Source organism: Medicago truncatula, chromosome 3 (assembly GCF_003473485.1).
Source record: "Medicago truncatula cultivar Jemalong A17 chromosome 3, MtrunA17r5.0-ANR, whole genome shotgun sequence".
NCBI lineage: Eukaryota > Viridiplantae > Streptophyta > Magnoliopsida > Fabales > Fabaceae > Medicago > Medicago truncatula.
This window is the reverse complement of record NC_053044.1, coordinates 21106106-21133578: the sequence shown is the minus strand read 5'-3', so window position 1 is coordinate 21133578 and position 27473 is coordinate 21106106. Positions and strand designations below refer to the sequence as shown.

The 27473-nt window shown below is 33.4% G+C and overlaps 1 protein-coding gene, 1 long non-coding RNA gene and 1 pseudogene across 2 annotated transcripts; 2 read left to right on the top strand and 1 right to left on the bottom strand.

Annotated features, from left to right (window-relative positions):
- The first annotated feature begins 12464 nt into the window (after window positions 1–12464).
- LOC120579371 (uncharacterized) lies at window positions 12465–13755 on the top strand. The gene is made up of 3 exons (XR_005645169.1): window positions 12465–12569; window positions 12905–13201; window positions 13678–13755. It is a non-coding gene; the product is annotated as an uncharacterized lncRNA (long non-coding RNA).
- A 97-nt stretch (window positions 13756–13852) lies between these two features.
- On the top strand, window positions 13853–16222 carry LOC25488321 (uncharacterized). The gene is made up of 7 exons (XM_024777025.2): window positions 13853–13919; window positions 13999–14121; window positions 14244–14407; window positions 14619–14720; window positions 14817–14888; window positions 15283–15388; window positions 15516–16222. Exons 2-7 carry the CDS (start codon window positions 14034–14036, stop codon window positions 16196–16198), a joined length of 1215 nt encoding a protein of 404 aa, XP_024632793.2. The 5' UTR covers window positions 13853–13919; window positions 13999–14033; the 3' UTR covers window positions 16199–16222.
- A 10022-nt stretch (window positions 16223–26244) lies between these two features.
- Window positions 26245–26940, bottom strand: LOC120579544 (secreted RxLR effector protein 161-like; annotated as a pseudogene).
- Between the last annotated feature and the right edge of the window lie 533 nt (window positions 26941–27473).

Below are 27473 nucleotides of genomic sequence, written 5' to 3'. Positions count from 1 at the left end.
GCTCATTTTCTACCTATTAATATTAGTTTTTCCGTTGCCCAGTTGGCAGAGATTTATATCAAGGAGATTGTGAAGTTGCATGGTGTTCCTTCGAGCATCGTGTCAGATAGAGATCCAAGATTTACTTCTAGATTTTGGAAAAGGTTGCAAGAGGCCTTGGGTTCAAAGTTGAGATTGAGTTCGGCGTATCATCCACAGACGGATGGTCAGTCGGAGAGGACAATTCAGTCGCTAGAGGATTTGTTGAGAATTTGTGTTCTTGAGCAAGGAGGAACTTGGGATAGTCATCTTTCGTTGATCGAGTTCACTTATAATAATAGTTATCATTCTAGTATTGGAATGGCACCGTTCGAGGCTTTGTATGGTCGGAGATGCAGAACTCCATTGTGTTGGTTTGAATCAGGAGAAAGAGTGGTCTTAGGACCAGAGATTGTTCAGCAAACTACTGAGAAGGTTCAGATGATCCAAGAGAAAATGAAGGCGTCGCAGAGTCGACAAAAGAGTTATCATGATAAGCGTAGAAAAGATCTTGAATTTCAGGAAGGAGACCACGTGTTTTTGAGAGTCACTCCTATGACTGGTGTAGGACGTGCTTTGAAGTCAAAGAAGTTGACCCCGAAGTTCATTGGTCCGTATCAGATATTGGAAAGAGTTGGAACGGTGGCTTACCGAGTGGGTTTACCACCGCATCTTGCGAATTTGCACAACGTTTTCCATGTGTCGCAACTTCGAAAGTATGTTCCGGATCCATCTCATGTAATTCAGAGTGACGATGTGCAAGTTAGAGACAACCTTACGGTAGAAACTTTACCGTTGAGGATTGATGATCGTAAAGTGAAGATGTTGAGAGGCAAGGAGATACCTCTCGTGAGAGTCGTTTGGACGGGAGCGACTGGTGAAAGCTTGACGTGGGAGCTTGAGAGTAAGATGCTGGAGTCTTATCCAGAGTTGTTTACTTAAGGTAAATTTTCGAGGACGAAAATCTTTTAAGTGGGGGAGAGTTGTAACGCCCACTTTCGTTTAATCGTTTATTTAATCGAGTTTAGGTGATTATATTATATTTATATAATATATGTATGATTTTGGTATGTCTTGATGATTTGATTGATGACGTGTTAAGTTATGAGTTTTGGACGATTTGATAAGGATATGAGAATTATTTTATTGTTAAATAAAATAAAGATTTGAAAATAATATAAAATATTTAGTTGAGGGCTGTTTTGATATTTTAGATAGTTTTGGGGGAGAAAGTGAAATAAGATAAGTTATTAGAAAGAGGTATAAATAGGAGAAGACCTAATATTTTAGAAACTCATTGTACGTGAAAACTTTTGAAAAAGGGAGAAAAGCTTAGAAGGGAGAAGAACATAGAGAGGGCTGCGATTTCTTCATAACCAGGTAAGGGTGAGACTAATAATTCAATAATGTTAATTGCTGTAATTCTGATGATTAGTTGACAAAGTTAGGATTGATTTAGAGAAGTTTTAGAATTAGGTCAAAACCCTAAAAATTGATGATCAAACGGTAAAACTTGTTAGATTAATGAAAGAACCGTCCTTTAACCTTAGAATATGTTTAGGATGAATTCTGGAATCAAAATTAGGCTTTGAACCATGTTGTGTGTTGGATTTTTGAGAAAAACCCTAGTCTGCCCGTGCCTCTGTTCATCGCTCGCCACGGCGAGTGATGATCCTCGCCTCGCGAGTGATGAACTTCATCGCTCGCCACGCGAGCCCCTTTCCTTCGCCTCGCGAGTTGTTTGGTGCAACTCGCCATGGCGAGCAACCTTTCCTCGCCTCGCGAGCTTAGGCAGAGTGCATGTCATATTTCGTGTTTCGACCTTTTTAGTTGAATCTTGTATGCCTTTGAGTACCTGAACATGCCTAGTATTGATTAGGAATGAATGTAGGATCAGAGGGAACCCAGAACAACCTTAGTTTGGGAGTTGAGTGGTACTCGCCATGGCGAGTAAGTACTCTCGCCTCGCGAGTACAACCAGGATGAACTTGTTTATGTGTTTATGCGATCTGTGTCGCACTTGTTGATCAAGAGTGAACCCCTAACTGGTAATGAGACCTAGTGATGTCGTTTAATGCAGACTGTAGAGTTGTTTAAGTTATATATGAACTATTGTATTGTATATTCATGCAAGAGAAGAAGATGTGATAATGATACAAATTATGTGCTTTGATATAATGATATCATCTTGTTATGTGACCTGTTTATGCTGCTTCCGTTATTTAACTAAGTGCATAATTATATGATGAAGTTTAGCTCCAAATTATTGGATGCATGTTGATAAGTGATTACAATGTTTTGTTCATATGTGTCCATGCATAGCATATCATTGAGCTTAGTCCTCACCACGAATATTAGGAGCTTTGTCCTCCGCACGTTTTATAGGAGCTTTGTCCTCCGCACGATTAAAGTATATTAATACTTATGATGACGATTGGTACCACATGCATATAAGGAGTCTAGGAGCATTGTCACATTGTCATGAATAAGATGCCTTGTTGATGATGAATGGATATGTGATTACGTGATAAGTGTTCATTGATTATGTTATGTTGTTTATAATGATTGGATATATGATTACGTGATAACTGTTTAGCATTTATGCAAAGTTAATAATGGAATGATTATGATGTTAATTTATGATTCTCAATTACATTGATTAATGTTATTTTATTATGAAATCTCACCCCTTCTGCTTGAAAATGTTGCCCTTCGTATGGGTAACTTGCAGGTGATTGTGCTTAGTGTGCAGTTGCCGTCGTGAGTGGCCTCGCCTTCACTGTGTCGTCTAGGTCGCTCTGATACGTAACGGGATGGGGTTATATGCTATAACATGCTTCATTCTTTTACGTGAACTGCTTATGTTTTGATAGACTCTTTTGAGATTCTTGTTGGGCCTGCGTGCCAAAACGTTTATGAATTATGATTATGATTTTCCGCTGCAAATGTTTGAGATATTGGTTAAATTATTATTTAACTGTTGGATTACGTTATATGTGATATCCCGTTGCTTGATGCTTACTCTGATAAATGTTATGTTTTTAAAGAAATTTTGATATTGGGAAAACGGGGTGTTACACCGTCTTCAAGAATGGGGGGATGAATTGTGTTAGCTTTTTCTTCTCCTAAAATTGAATTCACTGATCAAAGTCTGATGCAATGTTCAGAGTCTAAATGCAGCGGATAAATAAAGAGAAAGAGAACAAAGAAAGACACAAAACAATTATACAGGTTCCTTCCACAATCCGGAAGTAGTCCTGTCCCCCTGGCTCTTCCAAGGAGAGTTCACTAAAATCAATATCGGATTACAATTTCTCAAGCATAAAAGCAAGAGACTTCAAACTACTCAAGCACAAAAGCAAGACGTTTCCTATGCTCAAGCACAAACACAAGAGACTTCCTATGCTCAAGCACAAAAGCAAGAGACTTCTAATCAAACAGAATTACACAAAAATTTGTTTGAGGGTTGAACACTTGATATACTATCAGTGTTGTTCACAAATACAAATCAAAATAGACTCTTAAGACTCTATAATTACTAAGATATGAAAGTAGTTAGGAAATTCTAAGTGAACTATGATGTGGAACAATTTCTACAGAGTTTTGGCGCTTGTAAAATTGTTGTGAGTCTCCTACAATCTTCAAGTCTTCACTTATTTATATAGAGGTGTAAAAGAGACGTTGTAGATTTTCAGCACATCAAAAGAGTCGTTGAGAATTTTGATAATTCACCAATGATCTGTTGCTTGATTTGGTAATTATCCTAAGATGGAACAATTTCAAATCCATTCCATGTTTGGAGAACAACCAGTATAGGTGCAGCTGTATTCTTGTACTATTGCACACATGAAGAGTGGAGTAGTGGTTGTACAAATATACTATTGTCCTTTTTATGCGCTCTTTAGTGGATAAGCATCCAATGCCTTCTAATTCCTCTAAAATAGCCGTTGCTCACGGCTTCCATTCCTTCTACAATGATATGTCTTCAGAATAACAACTTTTAACTAACTCTAGCTTGCAGCCTTCAGACTCTGTTGACCTTTAGCTTCTGATGATCTTCAGACTTTATCTTCAGACTCTCTGACAGTCAGCTTATGATGGTCTTCAGACTCTGTCTTCAAACTCTTGTTGGCTTCAATTCTTGCAACATAAGCTTCTTTTGTAGATTCATTTGCTCTTCATTTGTTCTTTCATTACCAATGCTTGACTTATAAATTTTTTACTGTGGTCCTACACACTTGAACAAATATTAGCATATCCAATTGACTTATTTTAATACCTTTGTTATCATCAAAATTTAAGGGTGGTAATGTACAACACATTTTGTTCCAACAGAAGGGTGGATTTAAAATCCTTGGACCAAGAAAATAATTTCAAAATTTCTGGATTCAAATTCCAAGAACCTATTGATCTTACTCTCCTCATGTCCTCGACATATATAAAACAGAATTCATAGAAACCCTTTCCTATGGAAATAACCTCCCATCTATGAAGAGCTTTCCAAAGGACAAATAACTTAGCTCTTAAGCTTTCAACCGTAATAGGGCTAGATCCTTTAAGCCAAATAATTCTACCTTGCAGATTGTGCTTGCAAGCTTCTAATCCAGCCTCATACTCTTCGTCTGGGATCTGAATAGCAACATCACCACCTTTTAGGCATGATTTTGGCAGTTGGCTTAATGGAATGTCACAAACATTGCTCAAAGCTTGAGTAAATGTTTTATGTTGCTTTGTTTGTTGATGAACAGTCTGATTGAGAGATTTTGGAGTTGCAATCATATCGGATTGGAGACAAGGCCATGGTATTAAGAAGGGATTTGTGGTGGGTGAAGCGGTGGTCATGGTGTAGTTGGTGTTGGTAAACGGTGGTTAGGTAGAATCCTTAAGAGCAATGTTAGGTTAAATGAACAGTATAAAAGTCTCTCTTAAATCATCTCTCTGAGTGGAGCTCATGTTTTTTTTTTTTTTTTTTATGACTCGTGGATCAAAAGTGGTTATATTTGCAAGAACTAATTGCATATTTAAGCCTATATTTATTAATGTATAATATTGATCTTTAATATTTTAAAGGAAAATGCACATGTAGCTTTAAGTATGTGTCTTTAGGGCACATACTAGTACGTTTTTTAGCATACCGAAAATTGTGTCAGTTTATTTATCAAAATTTTGGAATTTTTTTTTTTCTCATTAAATACTAACTATTTATGGAATCCTTCTTATGTTCTATAAGTGTAACACCCTAAACCGTTACATATTATTTTCTAATAAAAATACAATAATTAATTAAACATGCAAGGGTGTAACACATCTTATTCAATTAAAAAATACTTCATTTAAATTAAAAACGGACAACCAATTAAATTTTTTCAAAACATCAAAACTGAATTCAAAGACGAATTCTGAAACAAAATCTAAAATAAAAATCCCGAATCCCTAGTGTTACAGATCAGAGCATCGAATCGATAAAGACTCCCAAAAGTGATAAGTAAACCAGTAGGCTCCAAAGCCATCCTCAGAGACTCACTACTATTAAACTCTTTCTTCCTGTAAATCTACACCACAAGAGCGTAGGCGCCCAACCCGCATCTAGAGGGTGAGAATATATCCAACACAAGAGATGCATAAGCACATGTATAGATTCAGATAAAAGAACACAATAATTACATTTAGACATGTATGCAGCACAATCAGATAATATTCCCATTTAAATATAAATGTCCATTTAATAAAAATCAGTAAACAACAATCAACATCTTATAATAACAACTAAGCATTAACATCATTTCAGAATATCAAGTAGACATTAGTAAAATACAGATCATTCACATATATATGGAAGCACATCATTGAGTATCACATTAAAATAGTTTCACTTTTAAATAACATATCTTTTAATTACACAATCACATAGAAGCGCATCATTGAATATCATATCTTAAAATAGTTACATTTCTTTAAATAACACATTTTTTAATTAAAAATCTTCAATATCATATCAATTACACATCGTTAAATGACACATCATCAAATAATTTACAAACTACACTTCATTAAATATATAATCAAATTCACTACATCTTAAAATATTTTGGATATCGAAGGTATATTACTGATTTATATCCACTACATCTTTAAATATACTACATCTTCGAATATACTACCTCTTCAAATATGCTTGACAATGAATGCAATGTTTCAAACTCGACTCTATACATGTGATACCGGTTATGGATATCAGAGGTATGTTACTGATTTATCCTCCATCTTTAAATCAGACTCACCATGAATGCATGAACACCAAATAATAACTCGACAAATTTACATCTTTATACGACTCGACAACTACACATCTTTAGATAACACGTCTTTAAATGTCACATCTTCAAATATCACTCTTTATATAATTCATGTTTACACATTTAAAAATAGTAGAAATAATTTCATTATGACTATCATATCAATAATATCTCTTTAAAAATAAAAAAAAAAATTCTTTTGGACTAAAATAGTAGTAACTCTTCAATGAACATGAATATATTACTCTAGCCAAAATATAAACGATCATTAAGAGAACATGTACATAAATAATATACAAGCAACCAGTCATTAAAAATAAATAAGTCAAAATATCAAATAAGCTAGCAACATCACGGTTTTTATCGACTTTGGTCAGTAAATTATACTACATGTAAATTAGGCTAAACTCCACTTTTCGACTCTTGAGTTTTAAAAAATTTTGCGATTTTGAATCCCTATCAAAATAATGGCTTAAATATGATTTTCGTCCCTGTAAAAAAAAAAGTTTGAAAAACATCCTTGTAAATTTTTTTTTTGTTTGAAAAAGGTCCCTGGCCCCACATTTTTGATGATATGGCATGGATTTTGCCACATGGCAGTTGCTGATTGTGCAACTTCTGCCATGTGGCGCTGACGTGGCAGTCCACGTAATTAAAAAATTAAAATTATTTTTAAAGTTTTAAAAATTATTTTTTAAATTAAAAAAATATGAAAATAAATTCAAAAATCAATAAAAAAACTTTTAAAATTAAATTTTCGACCATTAATTTTTTTTAATTTGAAAATTATATTTTTTTCTTCATATTTTAAAAAAATTAAAAAAATCATTTCATTTTTTTTTCAGAAATTTCAGATTTTATAATTTAAAAAAAAAACAATTTTTTTTTTTTAAAAATTATATGATAAAAATAATTTCAGAAAATAATTTTAATTTTTTTTATATTTTTAAATTTTAAAAACAATTTTTAGAATTTAAAAATTATTTTAAAAAATTTAATATTATGTGGCATGCCATGTGACATAAGTTGCACAGTCAGTAACTGCCACGTGGCAAAAACCATGCCACTTCAACGTTTTAGTGGGGCCAGGGACCTTTTTCAAACAAAAAAAAATTTAGAGGGATGTTTTTCAAACTTTTTTTGTTACAGGGACGAAAATTAAAACGAGTCCAAATTACAGGGACGAAAATCATATTTAAGCCTAAAATAAATAAATTTGACCCCTTTCGTCTCAAAATTGCTGAGAAGACGCCACTTGTCCCAAAAAAGGGGGCCATAATCACAACTCTTTGTATAGATAAGGGGTCAAAAAACATATTTCTCATATGTTAGGGGGTCAAAAGAGCATATTTCACTAAACATGAAGGTCACTTTTTACATTTTTTTAATAGAAACCAAAATCGCAATATTTTAAAATTTAAAGGAAAAATGCAGTTAGCCTATAAATTCTCCCCAATCTTAATGAAGTTACCAAGTGAAGGACCTGTAGGTATACAAAGGCAATGACTCGGCATCCCAAAACAAAAAGGAACTTAATTATATATAGCCAAAAACATCTTGCTCTTAAATATAATCTATATATAAAAGGTTGAATATTTTAAGGTTTAGGGCCCACGTTCTTTTCAAAGCTTAGTTATCTAAACTCATAAAAAAAACTATCTCTTTTAGCATTTTTTTCTTTTACCATCAATTTTCAATATAAATAATATTTTTTTTTTTTTAAGGAATACAAATAACACATGTAATAAATAGATAAGAATAAATTTAAATATTAAAAAAAATGTAACAAACACGATATGAATATATATATATATATATATATGTTTGATTTTTTTTCCTTTATCATTTAAAAAGTGGGTGATGTCTAAGGTGAACCACCAACCATGTGGTTCATGCTGAACCATGAATTATGATGTACTCCACACATGGAATAATGTTTCATTCTTTCTTCTACCTTTCATTGGCGCCTCAACTACCACCATCAACTCCCAAATTACCATATTCTAAGAAAAGAGTTTTGAATCGCAAAACACATCTCAAATGCAAGTATCACAATTTTAGTTTCATCTTGATTTATTTTTTATGATAACCGTAAACGAATTTCAGATCAAAAAATCTTAGAAAATGTTGAGGGAATATTCTTTTATCAACATCTATTAATTTCATCCAATCTAGCAATAACTTTTAACATGGCAGAAATCAACATAACATATACTCCCTCCGTTTCATAATACTTGTCCATTTTAGAGAATAATTTTGTTTCACAATACTTGTCACTTTCAAGTTTCAATGCAACATTAATTATTGTCTTGTCAATAATACCCTTGCATATTTATTGTAGAGAGAAAAAATAAAATGAAATAATAAATGATTAAGGGTATTATAGAAAACACACACATATTTTCATCAACATAATATTGTCTTGTCTATAATAAAAATTGTTGTTGGTGTCATTAAAAAAAGAATTTAGATAATATTCTTTTTTTTATATTGTTATATTTTTTTTATATAATCTCTTTTAAAAAATTCAGAATTTATTTATTTTTATTTTCTCACATAAACTTTAGAAACATTAACTATCTGCACCCCCTCTTCCATATTCTCACCAAAAAGGTTATTTTCTTCTAAAAAATTATTTTCTCCCATTCTCTTTTTAATTAAACTACTACCATTGATTAAGACTCTAATTTATAATAAATACTACCCTTATTAATCTAATGTCTCTATCCCAATTAACTAAACAAGCTGACCCTTATTAATCTAATCCTCATATTCTTGATCCTTCACGTAATGTCATATTTTGCCAATTTACATGATTTCTCACTGAAAAGACTCAAAAAATGAAGTTGCATGATTCAGGATAAAACTGGATTACAATGACTCAAATGAAAACAATAAAAAAGTTCCTCAAATTATTGACAACTCCTCTAATTGACTTCTAATTTGCCTTCAAATGCAAAGAAAATATCTAAAAACATAGCTAAAAACATCATATGTTAATTATTCCATCATTACAACCCCAAACTTATATCGTTGCTTGTCATCAAGAAAAAAATAGCAAGAAGTTAGAATTTACATGAATTTGATGATGGAACATACCTTTCCGGAGATGGTGCTCAAATTGTTACTTTTCCCACTTCTAGACTTGACTAACTTACCACATCCATGCAAGCGGAACGTGCTTTGAGAAGATACTCTTACGTTGACCACTTACAATTCCAAGCTACAGGATTGTACCTCCTAAAGGTAGTGAGGCTGGTCAAGGTATTTGCCACACCCAGTCGTCATGTGACTGTACCTTGCTATGAAATTGAAGTAATTATAAACAAACATTCAAGGTACATATTACCCCACACATATATATGTCTTTTCAAAGTTATAATGTGAGTTAGGTTAAAAGTGGGATATATTTGGGAAAGTAGGCTAACAAACATTATGGAGTTAGTTTCCTAGGGATTCCAACTTTCGGGAAAGTAGATAAGAAGAGAAATGGGTACTAGTAGAACTTCTTATTATCTTTTTTTGAAGAGACCAAGTTTTGTTGGCCTTTGATTTTCTATTTTTTTTTTCGTGTACGACCTTCATTTTGATGTTTTATCTACATTTTTTCTTTTTTATTTGATAACCAAGTTCTACTGGTACCCCACCACAAACTTAAGATGTTTCTAATTTGAAAGAGAAATCTCAAACTTAATTTCAAACCATGTTAATTATTTCACTAATCTACCTAACTCAAAAAATAAAGCAAACAAATATAATCATTATAAGGTTCGAAACTTGTGACATGATTCAAGTCACATAAGTAACAATGAAAGAAAATTGCATGGAGGGTCACAGTGGATAAAACAATAATAATAATGGGTGCCTAGTGCGTATGATAATAATGGGTGGGATAATTCTCCGAGACTAAAATAATTTTTTTGAGATTTTTGGAAAAGGAAAGGTTATGCAATTCATGTAAAAACAACGCTCCTAGTCGTGAGTTAGCAAACGGTAAAAGAAAATATATTGAAACGGCGCGATTGTGTCGCTAAGACTAAATTTTAGGATGGGTTATTTTAGGACGGGTTTGGGAAAGCCTTGCTCCATCGAAGGTGTTTTTCTTCTTGGCAATTGTTTCTCCATCGGTTACCAACTAGGGAGAAATTGATGGGGCGTCGGGTGTTTGAGGCGGGAAATGTGTAGTTGGTGTTTGAGGGAGAAACGAAAGACCATCTTTTATTAAAGAGAAATGATATTTGTACAATCACTCTATGACAACTTTTTGACAACATTCTCTCTCATACTTACATTATACTCTTATTCTCTCTCTTCTTTTTTCTCTCTCCATTGTTTTTGACCAATGAAAAGAGAGAGAAAAGAAGTTGTCACAAGAGTTGTCTCAAATGGATGTTCAAATATCTCTACTCTTTATTAAATTGTGTGTTTGCTACCGAAATTGTGTGTTTACATTTTTAGGTTGTTGGAAAGTTGTTGTTTCATCAATAGGCACCATAACAAGATCAAGCGGTTACTCTTGATATGTCACACATGGGTGTGGTTTATTTGGAGGGTGCGTAATGATTTTATTTTCTTGGGAGTGATTCCGAAGTTGAATGAAGTAGTTGATGCCATCAAAAACATCTCTTGGAAATGGTTTGTATAATAAGAAAACCCTTAATGTGGGTTCTATGAGTGTTTTGTAAACCCTTTTGGTTTCTTCTTAGTATTTTGGGCGTTTTAGTTTATGGATTTAGTACCACATGTACTCTTTCCCTTTTGTAGGTATAGTACTACTTGTGCTCACATTCATTTTCAATATTCATATTTATCTGTCCTGGTAAAATATAAAGACTATTTTGTTCTTCTATCAAGCTAGTATTGTGTTCTACTGTTTCGTCACTCTTATTTTATGCATGTGTAATTTATTTGCCATTCATTTGTGGCAGGAATTGAGTGCGAACGTGGAGCATTTTCTCTCCTTGGAAAAGCTGATTGTACATGATTCCGAAGTAGAAAATATATTTTGTCTCAATGAAGTAAGTGAGCAGCAGATGAACTTTGGGTTGCAAGACATTGAGTTGCATAATCTACCTATGATAACATGTCTTTTTAAGGGTCTCAAAAGTTCTTTATCTCTCAGAAATCTTACAATGATAAAAATTGTGGGATGTGAAAAATTGGAATTTGTTTTCTCTACTTCTATAATAAGGTGTCTACCACAGTTGCTTGATATGAGAATTGAAGAATGCAAAGAATTGAAGCATATTATTGAAGATGATTTGGAGAATAAAAAATCCTCAAATTTTATGGCTGCAAAGACTGTAGGCTTCCCAAAGCTACAATCACTTGTGGTAGAAAAGTGCAAAATGTTAAAATATGTCTTTCCAATCTCCATATGTAAAGAGCTTCCTGAGCTAGAGGCTCTAGTGATAAGTGAAGCAGATAAGCTAGAGGAAATATTTGTATGTGAAGAAGGTGATCAGAAAGTCAATATGCCAAATCTAAAAGTTGTAACATTTGTCAACCTACCAAGCCTCTATCAGACCCAAGAAATTCATTTTCAGGCTGTACAAAATTGTTTTGTACAAAATTGTAAAAAACTCTCTCTAACTTCATCAGCATCAACAGAAGACGCCAGAAACAGATCTTTTTATTATAATCACTCAGGTACACACTTTGTCCAATATTTTTGAAATCTATTACATGTTGGCTGTAATTAATTACACATCATACAGTAATATTTACAGCAACAAAAACATACAAAGCAGTGGATTTATGGACGATTTTCTTTTAAAATTCATCTCTACATTTTAACCCTTTTTCTTACGAAGGACTTGTATAAAGTATCGACATTTCTCTCAAGATCTAATAAATTATATTCTTTGGTTAAAGGATATAAACAATTAAATCTTTTAAGCTAGAGCTATGCATATCTAAACTAAAATGTGTGAACTCGTCGAGTGACCTATCTAATAGAAGCTTTTAAGTTTATATTAAGTCTAAAAGTGCTGAAAAAAAAACTATGCATATAGATAAACAGGGTTGTACATCTTTAAATTTAAAAATGACGATTTACAGTTGAAAGTGGACATTTTGTTTTATTACTATGCTTATGAGTTACTATATAATGATGTTAATCTCTATAATATTGTGCTAGACGAGACCGGACACCCCGATACCTGTAGTGAAAATTCAAGTTCAGAAACCACTGAAGATATTGCATCTGAAATTGAAGTTGAAGTAGCATCAGGACACATGTCGACTTCTTCACAGGTCAATCCCATTCAATTTATTCAAGCATGAATTTGTTGAAAATGTCAAGTTAACTTGTATATTCCTATCCATAAAACTCATTAAATTAATAGGCTAAGACTTTACTTAGTAACAGATGTAGTAAATAGGTTCATATCACTGCTGCTTCTGTTCTTATTACACGAATTGATGAACCAACAATATTCAATTGGAGAAATTGATACTACCATCAAGCCATCTCATTGTGCATATTAAGCTAAAAATCAAGTATTAAAGAAAATAAATTTTACTCTAACAAGTAACAACTACTTAAAAATATTCTGCAACTAATTTACATTTTCATGCTACGCAATCAGTTGGAGGGTTCAACGTCAGAAAAACCTGTAGCGGAACCGTTGTGCATCATTTCAGCAACAGAAAATGAGCCACCTATACAAGTCATTGATCATAAACAAAAGGCATTTCCTCTATTTTTCTTGTATTCATTCTGACACTTTTCCAATGCAGGAATTGTATTATATATACTACAAACTGAAACATCCTTTAAGTTTAAGCAGGGTGTCGAGATAACTGTTGAAGAAGTAACTGCATTAACTAATACCAAGACATTAAAATCCTCGACTTATTCAAAATCACTCGGTTCATCTTCCCAGGTGAGTTTATTTTATGTAACTTGAAATTACCATAGCATTGTGTCGGTCAGAGTCAGACGTTGTAGAGAAAAAAAGAAACAAACATCAAAAGGAAAGCAAGAATTTAATCCAAACGTTCCTGGTTTAGATAAACCTTCAGTACCAAATTAATACTATTGTCAAACCTTTTCTGGTAAACAATGTAATATCACCTAGCTATTCATATTTTTACAATTCTAGATAAAAGTCATAAATAAGGAAAGAAAATGTAGAATGTAAATCTGAAAATATGTTAAGTGAATGTTATAAAGAGGAAAGATCAATTAAGTTAGAAATACGAAAATTATCATGAATAAATTGTAGCTGTTACTTCTCTGGCTTCTTCTACCTCTCCCTCCGAATATTCTTCAGAGTACCTTCACTTCCCTTGTTCTGCTTCTATAACAGCTTTAATAATTTCCACAAATGGATATGCTGCCACTTATTTACATTTTCAGGATCAAAGCATTCAAGAGGGTTCTACGTCAGGAACAAAGAATGACCAAGATATTCAATTAGTTGATCTTAAACAAAAGGCATTACCCTTTTTACTCTCATGACTCTTTTTCAACAAAGGAATTTAATTATACTACCCACTTAATTAAATATGTTTATCATTTTGTGCAGAGTGTCAGGTTAAGTATTGAAGATATTGATAATGCAGCCTCTCAGGAAACAACTCAGACTAATAACAATCAAGGTGAAGACTTTTTGGATCAATTTTATTTTCTTATGTTACCTCATCATCCTTTAAATATTATGATTTTACACATGTTCAGTTTCTCTAAGCCCTAGTATTAAGGAGCAGTTTCCTATGGATGATGAAATAATTTCCAAATCAAAACCCTCTCCCAGCATCATATATCCTATTGCATCTCAGTTTCCTTTAATTCCTTCGAAAGGTATTTTATAGCTTCAATTTATTTTCAATGAACATTGTTTTTCTTAAATAATTCAATAAGAACCCAATTTCAACATTTACATAGAATGGTGCTAATCTATATAATTTTTTTGCTATATATAGATTTTGATTTGTATTTGCATATGGAGAGTTTATATCGACAATTTCAAGAAGTTTCTAAGGGTCGCAGTAATGGTAATGAAAATCAAAATGCACAAATCACTAAAGAATTTTCAGCCTGGATTGAAGCAGAAGCAGCATCAAGGCACAAGTTGACTTCATCACAGGTCCATACTATTCTTATTATCCAAGCTAACCACACCTTAATAAAATCACCTTGAAAATGTCTTCGAATCAAACACATTGTTTTCTGTGCACATAAAAATGAAACAAACACCTGAGGTAGAAATCAGTAGCAGGTGCTTAGAAATCTATTCCAACAATGAAGAACATAAATTTTACTTCCAACTAATTTTCATTTTTATGATATGCAATTAGTTGGAGGTCTCTGCATCAGAAAGATTAGCAGGTGCAACTTTGTCCACCATTTCAGAAACAATCGATGAGCGACCTATACAATTAGTTGCTCCTAAACAAAAGGCATTTCCCTTATTTTCCTAGTATTCTGTTGGACACATTTTCAATGCAGTAATTGAATTATACTACAATCTTAAACATGCTTTTAATGTTTAGCAGGGTAATGAGATAAGTTTTGAAGAAGGAACAACATCAACTTGTGACAAAACAATAACATCAGCAACTCATTTAGTAAGTTCATCACCAACTTATAGTATGTATCATGGGTTGGTCCAATATGGCCTGATATATTTTATTTAAATTTTCATTTTTAAACTTTTTAGTAAAAAAAATTAAAATGGCAAGGACATTATTATGGCTTGATGACATTTCAACTATGTTGACGACACATCAGACAATAAATCATCACTCCATAAAAATATTAATTATCAGAAATAAAGAAAACAATATGACAGGGGTCAACACCAAACCCATAAAAATAAAATTAAAATCAAGCAAATATAATCATCTCTCCAAATTACCTCATTAATTTAAAACTTATGTTGGCCAACATATCAACACCACAATTGTTGCCTTCCTTATTTTAAAATAAGGATATAATTTGTTTATTAATTTCAATTGCTAGGAAGTTGTTGATGGAAAAACATGCATACCCTTTTCTTCAATTGTCAATATTATAAACCTTCCTTCCACCAATTATGTTGATATTGGAGACTCCTATGAAACTTTTGGTGAGTTTTTTTTTCCTTTAAATTTTAATGTTTCTCCTCCCACCTTGTGTTTAGTTTCTTAAATTATATTATAATTCTTCCATGAGAGTAATGAGCTGAATATGAGTGAATAAATGATTTCATGTAGCAATAGAAGACATTGACAAACAGATCAAGGAGGATTCACTTCTTGCATTTGAGACGTTTCTTACTGGAGTGCCAAGTTTTTCCATTAGAACTTTACTTCAAGAATTGAAGACTTTGTTGGACTCATCATCAGACCTTGACCATCTTGTATCTGACCAAGAGTCCAAATCGAAATTGATTTCTCTTTTGCATGGATTGAATCAGCATCAAGGACTCTTACCTTCTGATGTGAAGGAGTTTCTTGAGAAAGTGAAGACCTTCTTCAATGACATCATGAACAAACACGCCACTTATCAACAACTACTTAAGAAGCATAAGCAACTTCTTGATTTGAAACCAGGTCTTTTGACGAAGCTTTTGAGTGCAAAGAGTAAGCAATTCCACATTGTCAGTGAAACTTCAACTGCCAATGCTCAGATACATAAACGCTCTTTGGAAATTGATGAACTTAGAAAACAGTTGGAAGATCTTGAGAATCAAATAGATGATTTGAAGTCAGTAGTGAACAAATGTGATGTTCAGAAGGAAGAGTTGAACACTGAATGCAGTGAGTGGGCACAACAAAGTAAAGAATTTGCTTCTGCACTTGCATCAACCGAGGTTGACTTAAGAGAAGCTGAACGTGCGAGGAATTTGGCAGCAGAAGGCTTTTCTAATTTAAAGTCTTCGTTTCCTACATTTTAGGAAGGAAGCACACACGAAAATTGGTTAGGGTGTGATTATGGTGTTTGCTAATGTTGTTTTGTTTATGTATGTTTAGTACTGCGCTCTTTTTTCCTTCACCTGGTTTTGTCCCATTGGGTTTTACAGGTTAGGTTTTTAATGAGGGAACTGTATTACAATATTATTCCCTTGTGAATTGATTTTCCTAGTCCCAAAGTTACATCTTCTTTTTATCTTCTTTTAATGATATTATTGGAGTGCTCTGGACGATAGGTGGTAGGATTGAGGTGCCAACATAAAAATTGAAGATTAATTGCGACGATTAATAAGAAGAGACATAAGCGAAACAATGATATTGATTACTGTTCCTCGTATCTGGCAGCAGCATGGATATCTCCTTCAATCATATTAGCAACTTCAGAAGGCTCTCAAACTGCGATGTCCAACTCTTTCACCATCTCCATTGCAACATCAATTGGGGTGCCGGTAAAACTGTCAAAGGGAAAAATGTACATTCCTAGTAGAACCTGCAGGAAAAGGCTCAAGAAAGGTTCACTGCTGGTTTATAAATTTTATCAAACTAACATCTCAAGTTAATTTACACAAGAAAAGGAAACGTTGTTGTGGTGAAATAGGAAGAAGGTGTGTTCAGACAGTTTTAAAACAAAAATTTCCCTACAATGAACCAAATAGGACTTTTAGTATCAAAGAAAACATCAGGTACCATCCTTAAAACATCAGGTATCAAAGACACAAGAAATGGATCATGCAGCAGTTATTTTGCCAAAGGTTTTTTTACTGCTTTCACTAGGCATTTTTCAATAAACTCTCGTACTTCGGCATCTTCTATCAGGATAAGTGCTTCTGGTAGCTTACACTGAACATTAAAAGTAAAAAATTGCTTATATATGAAATCCCAACTTTACTGATATCTTTAAGATTTAAACTTTAAATCTTTAACCAAGATCTGAATTTACCGATGTCACTTTCTTGAATAACAGAGCTGGGTCAGTACACTCACTAGTCAGATGTAATAATTTCAAAAAGACACACCAATAAGTTCATTCTATTCTTCTTCGTACAATTCTGGTGCCTGAAACTTTAGGGTCCTTCCACAAAAAATAAGTACCTAATACCTATAACACCATGGAAAAGCTGCAAACCACATAGAATCTATACTAGACCCAAGTCGGTAATTTTCACGTGTCCAAGATGTCCATTGACAAATGTGTTATCACACATAAGGTCCTTATGGATTTCTTACATGACTCAAAGATCTGGCGAGGCTAACTCTTTATTGCTTACATGCCTATATGATTATATTTCTTCCTGTATCTATCTGTACAAAAGCCTAAAGCTCGTCAACTATTGATTAAACAAAAAGCTAGTAAAGAAAGTGAAATAAATATCATGATCATGTTTATGTTGTAACTCTCTGAGTGCACCGGAAGTGAACATTTATGTAATGAAGTTGAAATTCATGTCGTTAACATCAATCCAAGAGGTATTGAATTGCATGAATTTACCGGTGTGTTTTGGTGTATGAAGTGATTCATTGAGTTTGACTTGGTTCCATGCTACCTCTATTCCAAACATACCTCATAAAACAGATATTTATACTCAGTTCTTTGAAAATATCTGAGAAGGGTAAACAGAAACAGTTTGCACTAGGCAGAGACCAAGCAAGGTTAAAAGAGGAATTATTGTTAATATCATTGTCAAAACCAACATCATAGAGCAATTTGTCCATCATACTACTATTTCTAAATCTCGCAAACAAGGAAATAAATTGAAATTTTTAATAATCATAGTGTCGTTAGAACACTGTTTTGTTTGGTAATACCATATATCTTGTGGTTTTATTATGCATGCATGAGTTCTTCTCAATTTTGATTAAGTTTTCACTACCACATATGTGATTGCTATTGTTTCTATTGTATATGCTAGTATTATCTATAACTTTGTAGTGTACGGAACTTGAACTTGTACAGTAGAATGAGTTGAGACGTTAAAGAAGTATTATGAAGGAGATCGTTAAAAAGTTTTTGTATATATAAATAGGGAGCATGAGGTGTATGATGTACAGTACAAGTAATTACACTTTTTAATATGTTTATTCAAACGTCACTCAATGAACCTTCAACACATTATTTTCCTCCTTTCACTTTCCTAAGGGAAATATATATATATATATATATATATATATATATATATATATATATATATATATATATATATATATATATATAGAGAGAGAGAGAGAGAGAGAGAGGATCATTGTCCCAAACATAGGTACATCAATGGGATGGACCACATTTTGAGTGAGCTGGTAACATCAGTGTCACGTGTTTCAGAAAGTCAAGGATGACAAGTTTGACTTTGGGGACTGGAACGCAACCTTATGTATGTATGATACATTTCAAATTGTAATTCTATACATGTTTTTCGTTTTGTCACTAGTTTGGATAATCTTCAAAATATGAAAATCTATTTGATATTTTCCACTATTTATCCAAATAATAGGATACATTTGATACATATTGATTTATGAGCTAAGGTGTGTAGCATATATAACAAAATGTGCTCAGCATGTTTTCTTATTTGAAATAAGGAGAGATATTAATACTTCAGAACACATAATATAATATTTTGCTATAGATTATTATGTGCCTAACGATATCAATTCTATAATTGATGAATTACTAGAAGAGACCGGAGACCCCGATACCTGTAGTGAAAATTCAAGTTCAAAAACCACTGAAGATATTGCATCTGAAATTGAAGTTCAAGTAGCATCAGGACACATGTTGACTTCTTCACAGGTCAATCCCATTCCATTTTTTCAAGCATGAATTTGTTGAAATTGTATTTAATAGTTTCATATCACTACTGCTTCTGTTCTTACTACAGGAATTGATAAAACAACGATATTCAATTGAAGAAATTTATACTACTCATGGAAATAAAATTGTAATTTAGCACCACCTCATTGTGCATATTAAGCTAAAAATCAAGTATTAAAGAAAATAAATTTTACTCTAACAGGTAGCAACTACTTAAAAATAAATTCACTTTAAATAATGAATAGACGGCGCTCAAATTCAAACAAACTTCAGCTCTGCGGAAACTCTTGAAATGCATTACTTTCTTTGGCAGTAGAAACAAAATCCCTTAAGAGTAGAATCCACTTCAAACCCCATTTCTCAAGGGAATCAGTGAAGAGCCTATACTGAGGAGCTACAGGCTTCCAACTATGGGATCCTATACCTGACCTCTTTCAACATCGGAATGAAAATACAACGGGCCATGGACTCACTCAAATGCATTTTTTTTTGCTTTTATCTCTGTGTACATAATTTTTTCCCCTTCGTTCCATTCACACATGAATTTTCAAGCTTCAAATCTAAGATTCAAATGTAAACATAGGTGAAAGACCATAAATTTTAAAACTGAGAGGTCACTAGAAATTAAAACAATATATTTGAAGCTTGAAAATTCATATGCAAATGTACCAAAAGAGCAAAAGCGACGTGAAAAATGATAAAAGACCAAATCGTTATCTTGGATTGAAAAGCATTAGGACACAATTTGACTTCTTCACAGGTGAATATCAAACTATTTATTCAAGCTAACCACACCTGAATGCTTCCATCAGAAAAAAACAATGTATTTTAATTACACATGCTAATTTTTTTTTATTTGCAGATAAAAATATATGATAGAAACACCAGAGGAAGAGCACACGTTTGTTGAAAATGTTCTTGATTTAGAGATACCATCATTAGTGTTATTACCAACAAATTCAGAAGTAATATGAAGGCCGTGTCAAATTCACTTCAATATTCCTCTCCAAATATATACTTATTCAATAATGGATGTAATTAATATCTCAAGATTACTAATGCATCTGTTCTTTCTATTTACAGGAGTTGATAAATGAACAATCAATGGATCAACATCATATTTCTTCTTTCTTGTTAGAGGAGTTCATAAATGAACAATCAATGGATCATCAATATTTGATGAATCAACAGCATTCACTTGAAGAAACAGATACTACCGTCAAAGCTTTCCATGGAAATAATGTAATATAGTACCGCCTTATTTTTATCTAAAGCTAAAAAGAAATATTTAAAGAAATACATTTTATTTCAAGTGCTTCTGAAAAGTATACTACAACTTAGTATAATTTCCATGTGACAATGTTTGTGAAAGAATCAGAGAACCAAAGTATTCAATACTGTGCAACGTCAGAAAAAACAGCAGCAGCAACTTTTTCCACCATTTTAGGTACAAGGAATGAGCCACCTATACAATTAGTTGCTCTTAAACCAAAGGCATTTCCCTATTTTTCTTATATCTTTTTAAACTTTATTGATGTAAGCATCGAAGTAAACTTCCAAATTAAACTTACTTTTAATTGTACGCAGCGTGTTGAAGAAAGAAATACATTAACTAATGCTGATGCAGCATCACCCTCAGCTCATTAATTGGGCAGTTCGTCACAGGTGAGTTTATAGTCTGTAAGCAAGCTTTCAAACATGTTTTTTTTGCTTTCTAACATTGATTCCTTTGTTTTCTATTTTTAATCTTCCTATAAATGAATCCGGGCTTTTCCAAACTTAGATATATTTTCAATATTAAGATTTCCAGTAGAACTATATTCATTTGTTTATTTCTATATGTGTAGGAACAAGATGTTGATGTCAGAGGCTTTCAGAAAATTACCAAGACTAATAATGACCAATGTAAAGACTCTTAGGATGTATTTTCTTATGTTACCTCATAACCCTTTTGATTTTGAAGTTAAACTCTCTTCTCTCTCCACTATTTCAGTTTCTCTAAATCACAATGCTTTCATTCAATTAAGCTCAATTATTGAGGAACAATTTCCTGAGGATGATGATTTTAGAGATTCAAAATCTAAGCCATCTCCTACCAACAGCATTCCTTTGCCTCTTACATCTCAAACACTTCCTTTGCCTTTTGAAGGTATTTTCTCCATTAATTTAATTTAATGATTTTGTTTTGGTTCTCGAGAGGCTCAACTATGCTTTTATTCACAGGTGAGGTTAATGTACTAAACCCTTCTGAAATAGTGGAAAATTCAAGTTCTCCTTGTATTGTCAAATGGGAGCTTGAGCAACTGGTCTCCGAGAGTTATTTGGATTACAAGAATTTGTCTTTGTTGACTGATTTCTTTGTTAAGTATCCATCAGTTCTTTTAAGGGACACTTCACTGAGTACTAGATACAGTGTTATGCATAGTGTGCTGAGCTATTACAATTCCTCCAAACCCATAGTGTGCTGGATGTGTTAGGTTCAAGTCACTCTGAATTCATTAAGCTACTACACAATTTGCGTAGCTTTGGTTTTGATAAGGATTGGTTGGATAGTGTTGAAAGACGTGCTTTGTTTTCGGATATAAAAGTCTCTCAAGATGCATTGCAAAAACTGTTGGATTCCAACCAACAAGTCTCCAAAGAAGTTGAAGTGTTGCGTTTGAAAATAGACATTTTAAGTCAACATGTGGAAGATCTTAAGCATCAACTGACAACCTCTGAGACTGTTTTGAAGAGTATCATTCAAGAAGAGGCACAAGTTTTAGAAACTAAGGCTACTTTCAGTGCCCCTCTTGGTTATTAGACTATCTTTTGTTATTAGATCTTTTATCTATGAATATTGTCTATTTCTTGTGTACTTTCTTCTTCTCTCGTTTGATATATATAAACTACCATCACAACCAAACAAAATTGAAGCAGAATATATCTATAATTTCCAAACATTCAGAAGATGTAAGTGATACCTGAAGGAGGCAATGCAGTTCATTCCGAAGAGATGCTAGAAACTGGAAGTGCTTCTTATGGTTAACAATAACAATAAGAAAATGAAGAAAAGAAAATTTAGATTTGGATTAAATGAGTTTTGATCCCCCCCCCCCCCTTTCTTTTTTTTCCCAAAACCGCAATTTTGATACTTCCATTTTTAATTGTGCAGTTTTGGTCACATTTCAGATTTTGTAACAAAACCATATTTTTTTGACCATAAAATTGATGGAGTGAGAATAGATTAGGTAACCATATTTAAGAGTTTGTAACAAAACTGTCACGTCATTTTTTGGAGATCAAGGCAATTTGATTAGCTTTTGACTCACTAATTATTTAACGAATGTGTTGAGGTAAAATCCCTAAATTAATTTTAAAGATAATAAACCAATATGATTAGAGAATTAATGGACTTTGATTAATTCCTTGGTATTTAACTTGTGCTCTTGAGTGTTTTACTAAGACAGGAACAAGGTTTAAATCATACCAAGAATCAAGAAATCAAAGGACATTTGAATTCATGATCTAACACTGAGGTCAGAAAGTTAGATCAGAATGTTGCTCGAAGTTCAGAATGTTCAACCAGAGATCAGAAGGGTGTTCTATACAAGCCAAGAGTCTCAAGAACTTTGATCAAGGTCATGCAAGGCACATGTGACATGGGTATGCAAGGCACATGTGACATGGGTATATGTCCAGGAAAGTACATTTGCATGGATCAATCAAACAATAGAGGCATATACAAGGATTATGTCAAAGAGGTTATTCAATGTTCATTTAAGACTATGAACATTGATGTACTAAGAATATTCCACAAGGGAATATCATCCTAGATGTTAAAATCATTGCTCTTCATTATTGTTTCACTATTAGGATTTGATTACATCAAATGGTAGTCTTACAAATCATCCTAACTAAAACAGATGGAACATTCTGATGGTCAGAATATTCAAGCTCTGCACATGCTTACTTTATGAACAGTACAGTAGGTGAAAAGCAAAAAGAAAAAGCAAAAGAAAATCTGTCTTGATCAACAAGAGATAGACACGTATGGGAGTTGGTATAGTACAAGGACCACACAATCCCTCAAAGCATGGGCATGAAGATGCATAATCCCACTAGATTTTTCCTACACCGGTCCCAAGGCAAATCTAGGGAAGGAACATTCTGATGTATGTGGAAAAGCCCATACCTTGATTGTTACCCAAAAATTCATATGAAAAGCATATGACACGCCTAGAAATTCATGTGTTCATTCATACATGATGAACCCAGATGAAGATCATCATGAACATAACAACATTCTGATGTTCATCAGAGATCAGAATGTTTGCCCAGAATTTCAAGTTAAAGTTTGTGGGACCCAGGACACATGGCATAAGACCATTGGACACCCTACAACGACTATATGAGCCCAAAGACTCTATAAATAGAGATCAACGCCTTAGCAAAACTTGCACCATTGCAAAGCATACAAGAAAACAACTTGATTTTGTTTGAAGCTCTTGCAAACTGAAATTGATCAATCTCTAAGGCTTTCATTTACTTAGTGCAAATCAATACTCTCTGTTATCTTAAAGATAACTTCTTCTTTCTCTTTTGTTTGATTCACAAACATTCAACCTCCATACAAGTTGTAACAAAGTCTCATCTAGCTTTAGAGGTACTAAAGTGTTAGTTTGAGCAAAGGTTGTAAAAGTCTAAGTAGTTAACTTAGCAACAAGGTGCAAGCTTCCTGAGGCTTAGAGAATACAAAATTGTAATTGTTCAGGTGAACAAAGATTGTAAGGTGCCGAACTTGAGAGGTTATCTCAAGCACCATAGTGGAAACTCTCACAAGATTGTGAGGAGTGGACTAGCCCACGTTGGGAGAACCACTATAATTCTCTGTGTGTTCTTTCCTTCTTCTCTTTACTCTTTAATTATAGTATACACAACACACACTTACACATTTACTTTATTAAACTGTTTTTGTGTATGAACTTCAGAACGTTCTGAAGTTAGAAAGTTAACTTAACTATTCCAAGTAAACTACTTGAGAATCACTTTTAAGTTTCAGGATAATTTTTAAAGGGTCACAATTCAAACCCCCCTTCCTTGTGACTATTTTATCTACTTCAATTGGCATCAGAGCCAGGTTCTAAGGGTTTGAACACTTAAACAAGTGTTAGAGAAAAGATTCAGGAAGTATGTCTAAAGTCAAGTACATAGCTGAAGGAGGATCATTAAACAGACCGCCACTTTTTGATTGATCAAACTACTACTTCTGGAAAGGCAAGATGGAACTCTTTCTCAGATCTCAAGACAATGATATGTGGACAGTCATCACAGATGGAGACTTTGTTCCAACAACCAAAGAAGGAGCTGTCAAAGAAAAGAGTGCATGGTACAGATGAAAAAGCTCAGGTATTGTTAAACTCTAAAGCTAGACTCTTTCTATCATGTGCACTAACCATGGAAGAAAGTGAAAGAGTTGATGAATGTAAGAATGCTAAAGAGGTATGGGATATCTTGAAAATACATCATGAGGGTACATCTCATGTCAAAGAAACTAGAATTGACATTGGAGTCAGAAAATTTGAAGTCTTTGAAATGAGTGAAAATGAAACCATTGATGAGATGTATGCTAGATTTGCTACAATAGTAAATGAGATGAGATCTCTTGGAAAGGCATATTCTACTCATGATAGAATTAGAAAAATATTGAGATGTCTTCCAAGTATGTGGAGACCTATGGTCAGTGCAATTACTCAGGCCAAAGATTTAAAATCTATGAACCTAGAAGATCTCATTGGTTCATTGTGAAGGAAAATCGATTTAATACAGAATAAGCAGCGGAAAATTATTCGATTTTCTTTCCTTGGATCATTACGAATTACACATGAATCAGTGATTCGATCGTTACCTCGAAGTGTGAAACTGAAAACTGAAAGCTGGAATCTGGAAACCGGAATCACGATCACAGCAAAGCAAGCATCAAGCATTAAAGCCTCTAGCAAGTCCACACGAACAGTGCTCCTCCAAAACTCGGTGCTAGCCAAGGAATCAGAAGTTTCAGAGAGCTAGGGTTTCTTCAAAACGCGTAACCTCAAACTTCAGCACTAGGGTTCTATTTATAGAACTCCTTGTGTGCTATGCAAGTCAGAAGCCACTATTGGACTTCCCTAAGCCCAATAACGAGTTTAGTAATTTTGCTAACTAATTAGCGTTATTTACTAAACGCACCCCTTATATAAGTCGTACTTATATATTTCTCTTTTGACTGTTCTTTGTGTGTGACGCTATAGGTTCTAGCCACGTTGGCAATAATATTAAATCTTAATATTATAAACAATGAGCGGTATCTAGCAACACATCATTGCTACCCAAGTGACAAGAATGTCAAGTGATCTGACGAAACCTTTCCATGATAATACTCATGTGTACAATTACTCCTTTGTCTCGATACCTTTTATTGATCTCAAGGCATAGGTATTGTCACCCTTGTATAGATCGATAATTATATTTCTTGATTCCGAAATATACTGAATAACGAATAAGTCCAATATCTCATATTGACTTAGTTCGGCATGGCCATGCAGTTTTACAGTCATATTTCATCAAGAGGCCTAAAGATATATCTCCTGTTTATGAGGAGGGTCAAATCCCATTTAGGACACCCATGCCCCTTAGCATGATTCATCAAGTACCCATCAACCAACATTATGATTATCCTTTTACAGACAACGTTAGAATGGCAACAAAGCCCTTGAGTCCACATCTAGGGATCATAGTGGTTTCAGGTCTAAGAGCGATATACATTATTATCATTGTGAGAATATCTTATGACAATTTCATAACTTACTATGTAGTATTCTCACGGTGGGTCAATCCAATATAAATATTACTCCTAATATTTATATCTATGTATAGACTTGATATCTCATATCTATGACCCATGAGATGCGGTCATCAGTCTACATACATAATACTCTCGACGCTTTATTATTATCCTTTATTCATATTAAAGCTTTGACTACGGATACATTTAAGAATAGCATTCTTTAAGATAATGTAATCTCATGATTAAGTCACACTTAATATATTATTACACGAACTATCTATTCTAAGGACTTTATTAACATTATCTAAATATGATAAAGAGTGTCATATATTATTCAATAATAAAAGTCATGATACATAAGATAGGTTTATCATAAACTATTGGCCTCTAGGGCTTACACCAACAATCTCCCACTAGCACTAGAGCCAATTAGGCATAAACCTAATACCCATAGATCTAGTATGACCATCATGCTTCTGCTGGGCGAAAGCTTTAGTAAGTGGATCAGCAACATTGTCTAATGTTGGTACTTTGCATATTTTAACATCTCCTCTTTCGATAATCTCTCGAATAAGATGATAACGCCTTTGTATTTGTTTGGATTTCTGGTGAGATCTAGATTCTTTGGCTTGTGCGATTGCTCCATTGTTATCACATAGTAATTCAATGGGATCCACAATACTTGGAACTATTCCAAGATCATAAATGAATTTCTTAATCCAAACAGCTTCCTTTGCGGCATTGGTTGCAGCAATATACTCGGCTTCAGTTGTAGAATCAGCGACTGTTTCTTGCTTTAAACTTTTCCAGCTCACAGCACCGCCATTTAAGCAAAACACATATCCAGATTGCGATTTAAAGTCATCATGATCTGTCTGAAAACTAGCATCAGTGTAACCAATTACAGAGAGCTCTTCTTGACCTCCATAGATCAAGAAAGTATCCTTAGTTCTTCTCAAGTACTTAAGGATATTCTTGACAGCAATCCAATGATCGTTGCCTGGATTAGACTAGTATCTGCTCGTAGCACTTAAAGCATACAAGACATCTGGTCGAGTACATATCATAGCATACATGATTGACCCAATTGCTGAAGCATATGGAATATCACGCATTCGATCCCTTTCTTCATTAGTCGAAGGGGATTGAGTCTTTGATAGATTTATTTGCGACGACATAGGGATGAATCCTTTCTTGGAATCATGCATATTGAAACGTCTCAGGACTTTGTCTATATATGTACCCTGACTTAAGCCAAGCAATCTTTGTGATCAATCTCTATAGATCCTGATTCCTAATATATAGGAGGCTTCACCTAAGTCTTTCATAGAAAAGCATTTCCCTAACCAAGTTTTGATTTCTTGTAATGTAGGGATGTCATTTCCGATTAATAATATGTCATCCACATATAAAATCAGAAATGAAACTATGCTCCCACTAACCTTCTTCTAAACACAAGGCTCGTCTTCATTTTTAATGAATCCATATTGTTGTACAGTTTCATCAAAACGAAGATTCCAACTTCTAGAAGCTTGCTTCAATCCATAGATTGATCGCTGTGAAAGTGAAAAACACAAGAAGGGGGGGGGGGGGGGGTTGAATTGTGTTTTCTTTTTCTCTTAAAAAATACTTCTTCTGATAAAACTTC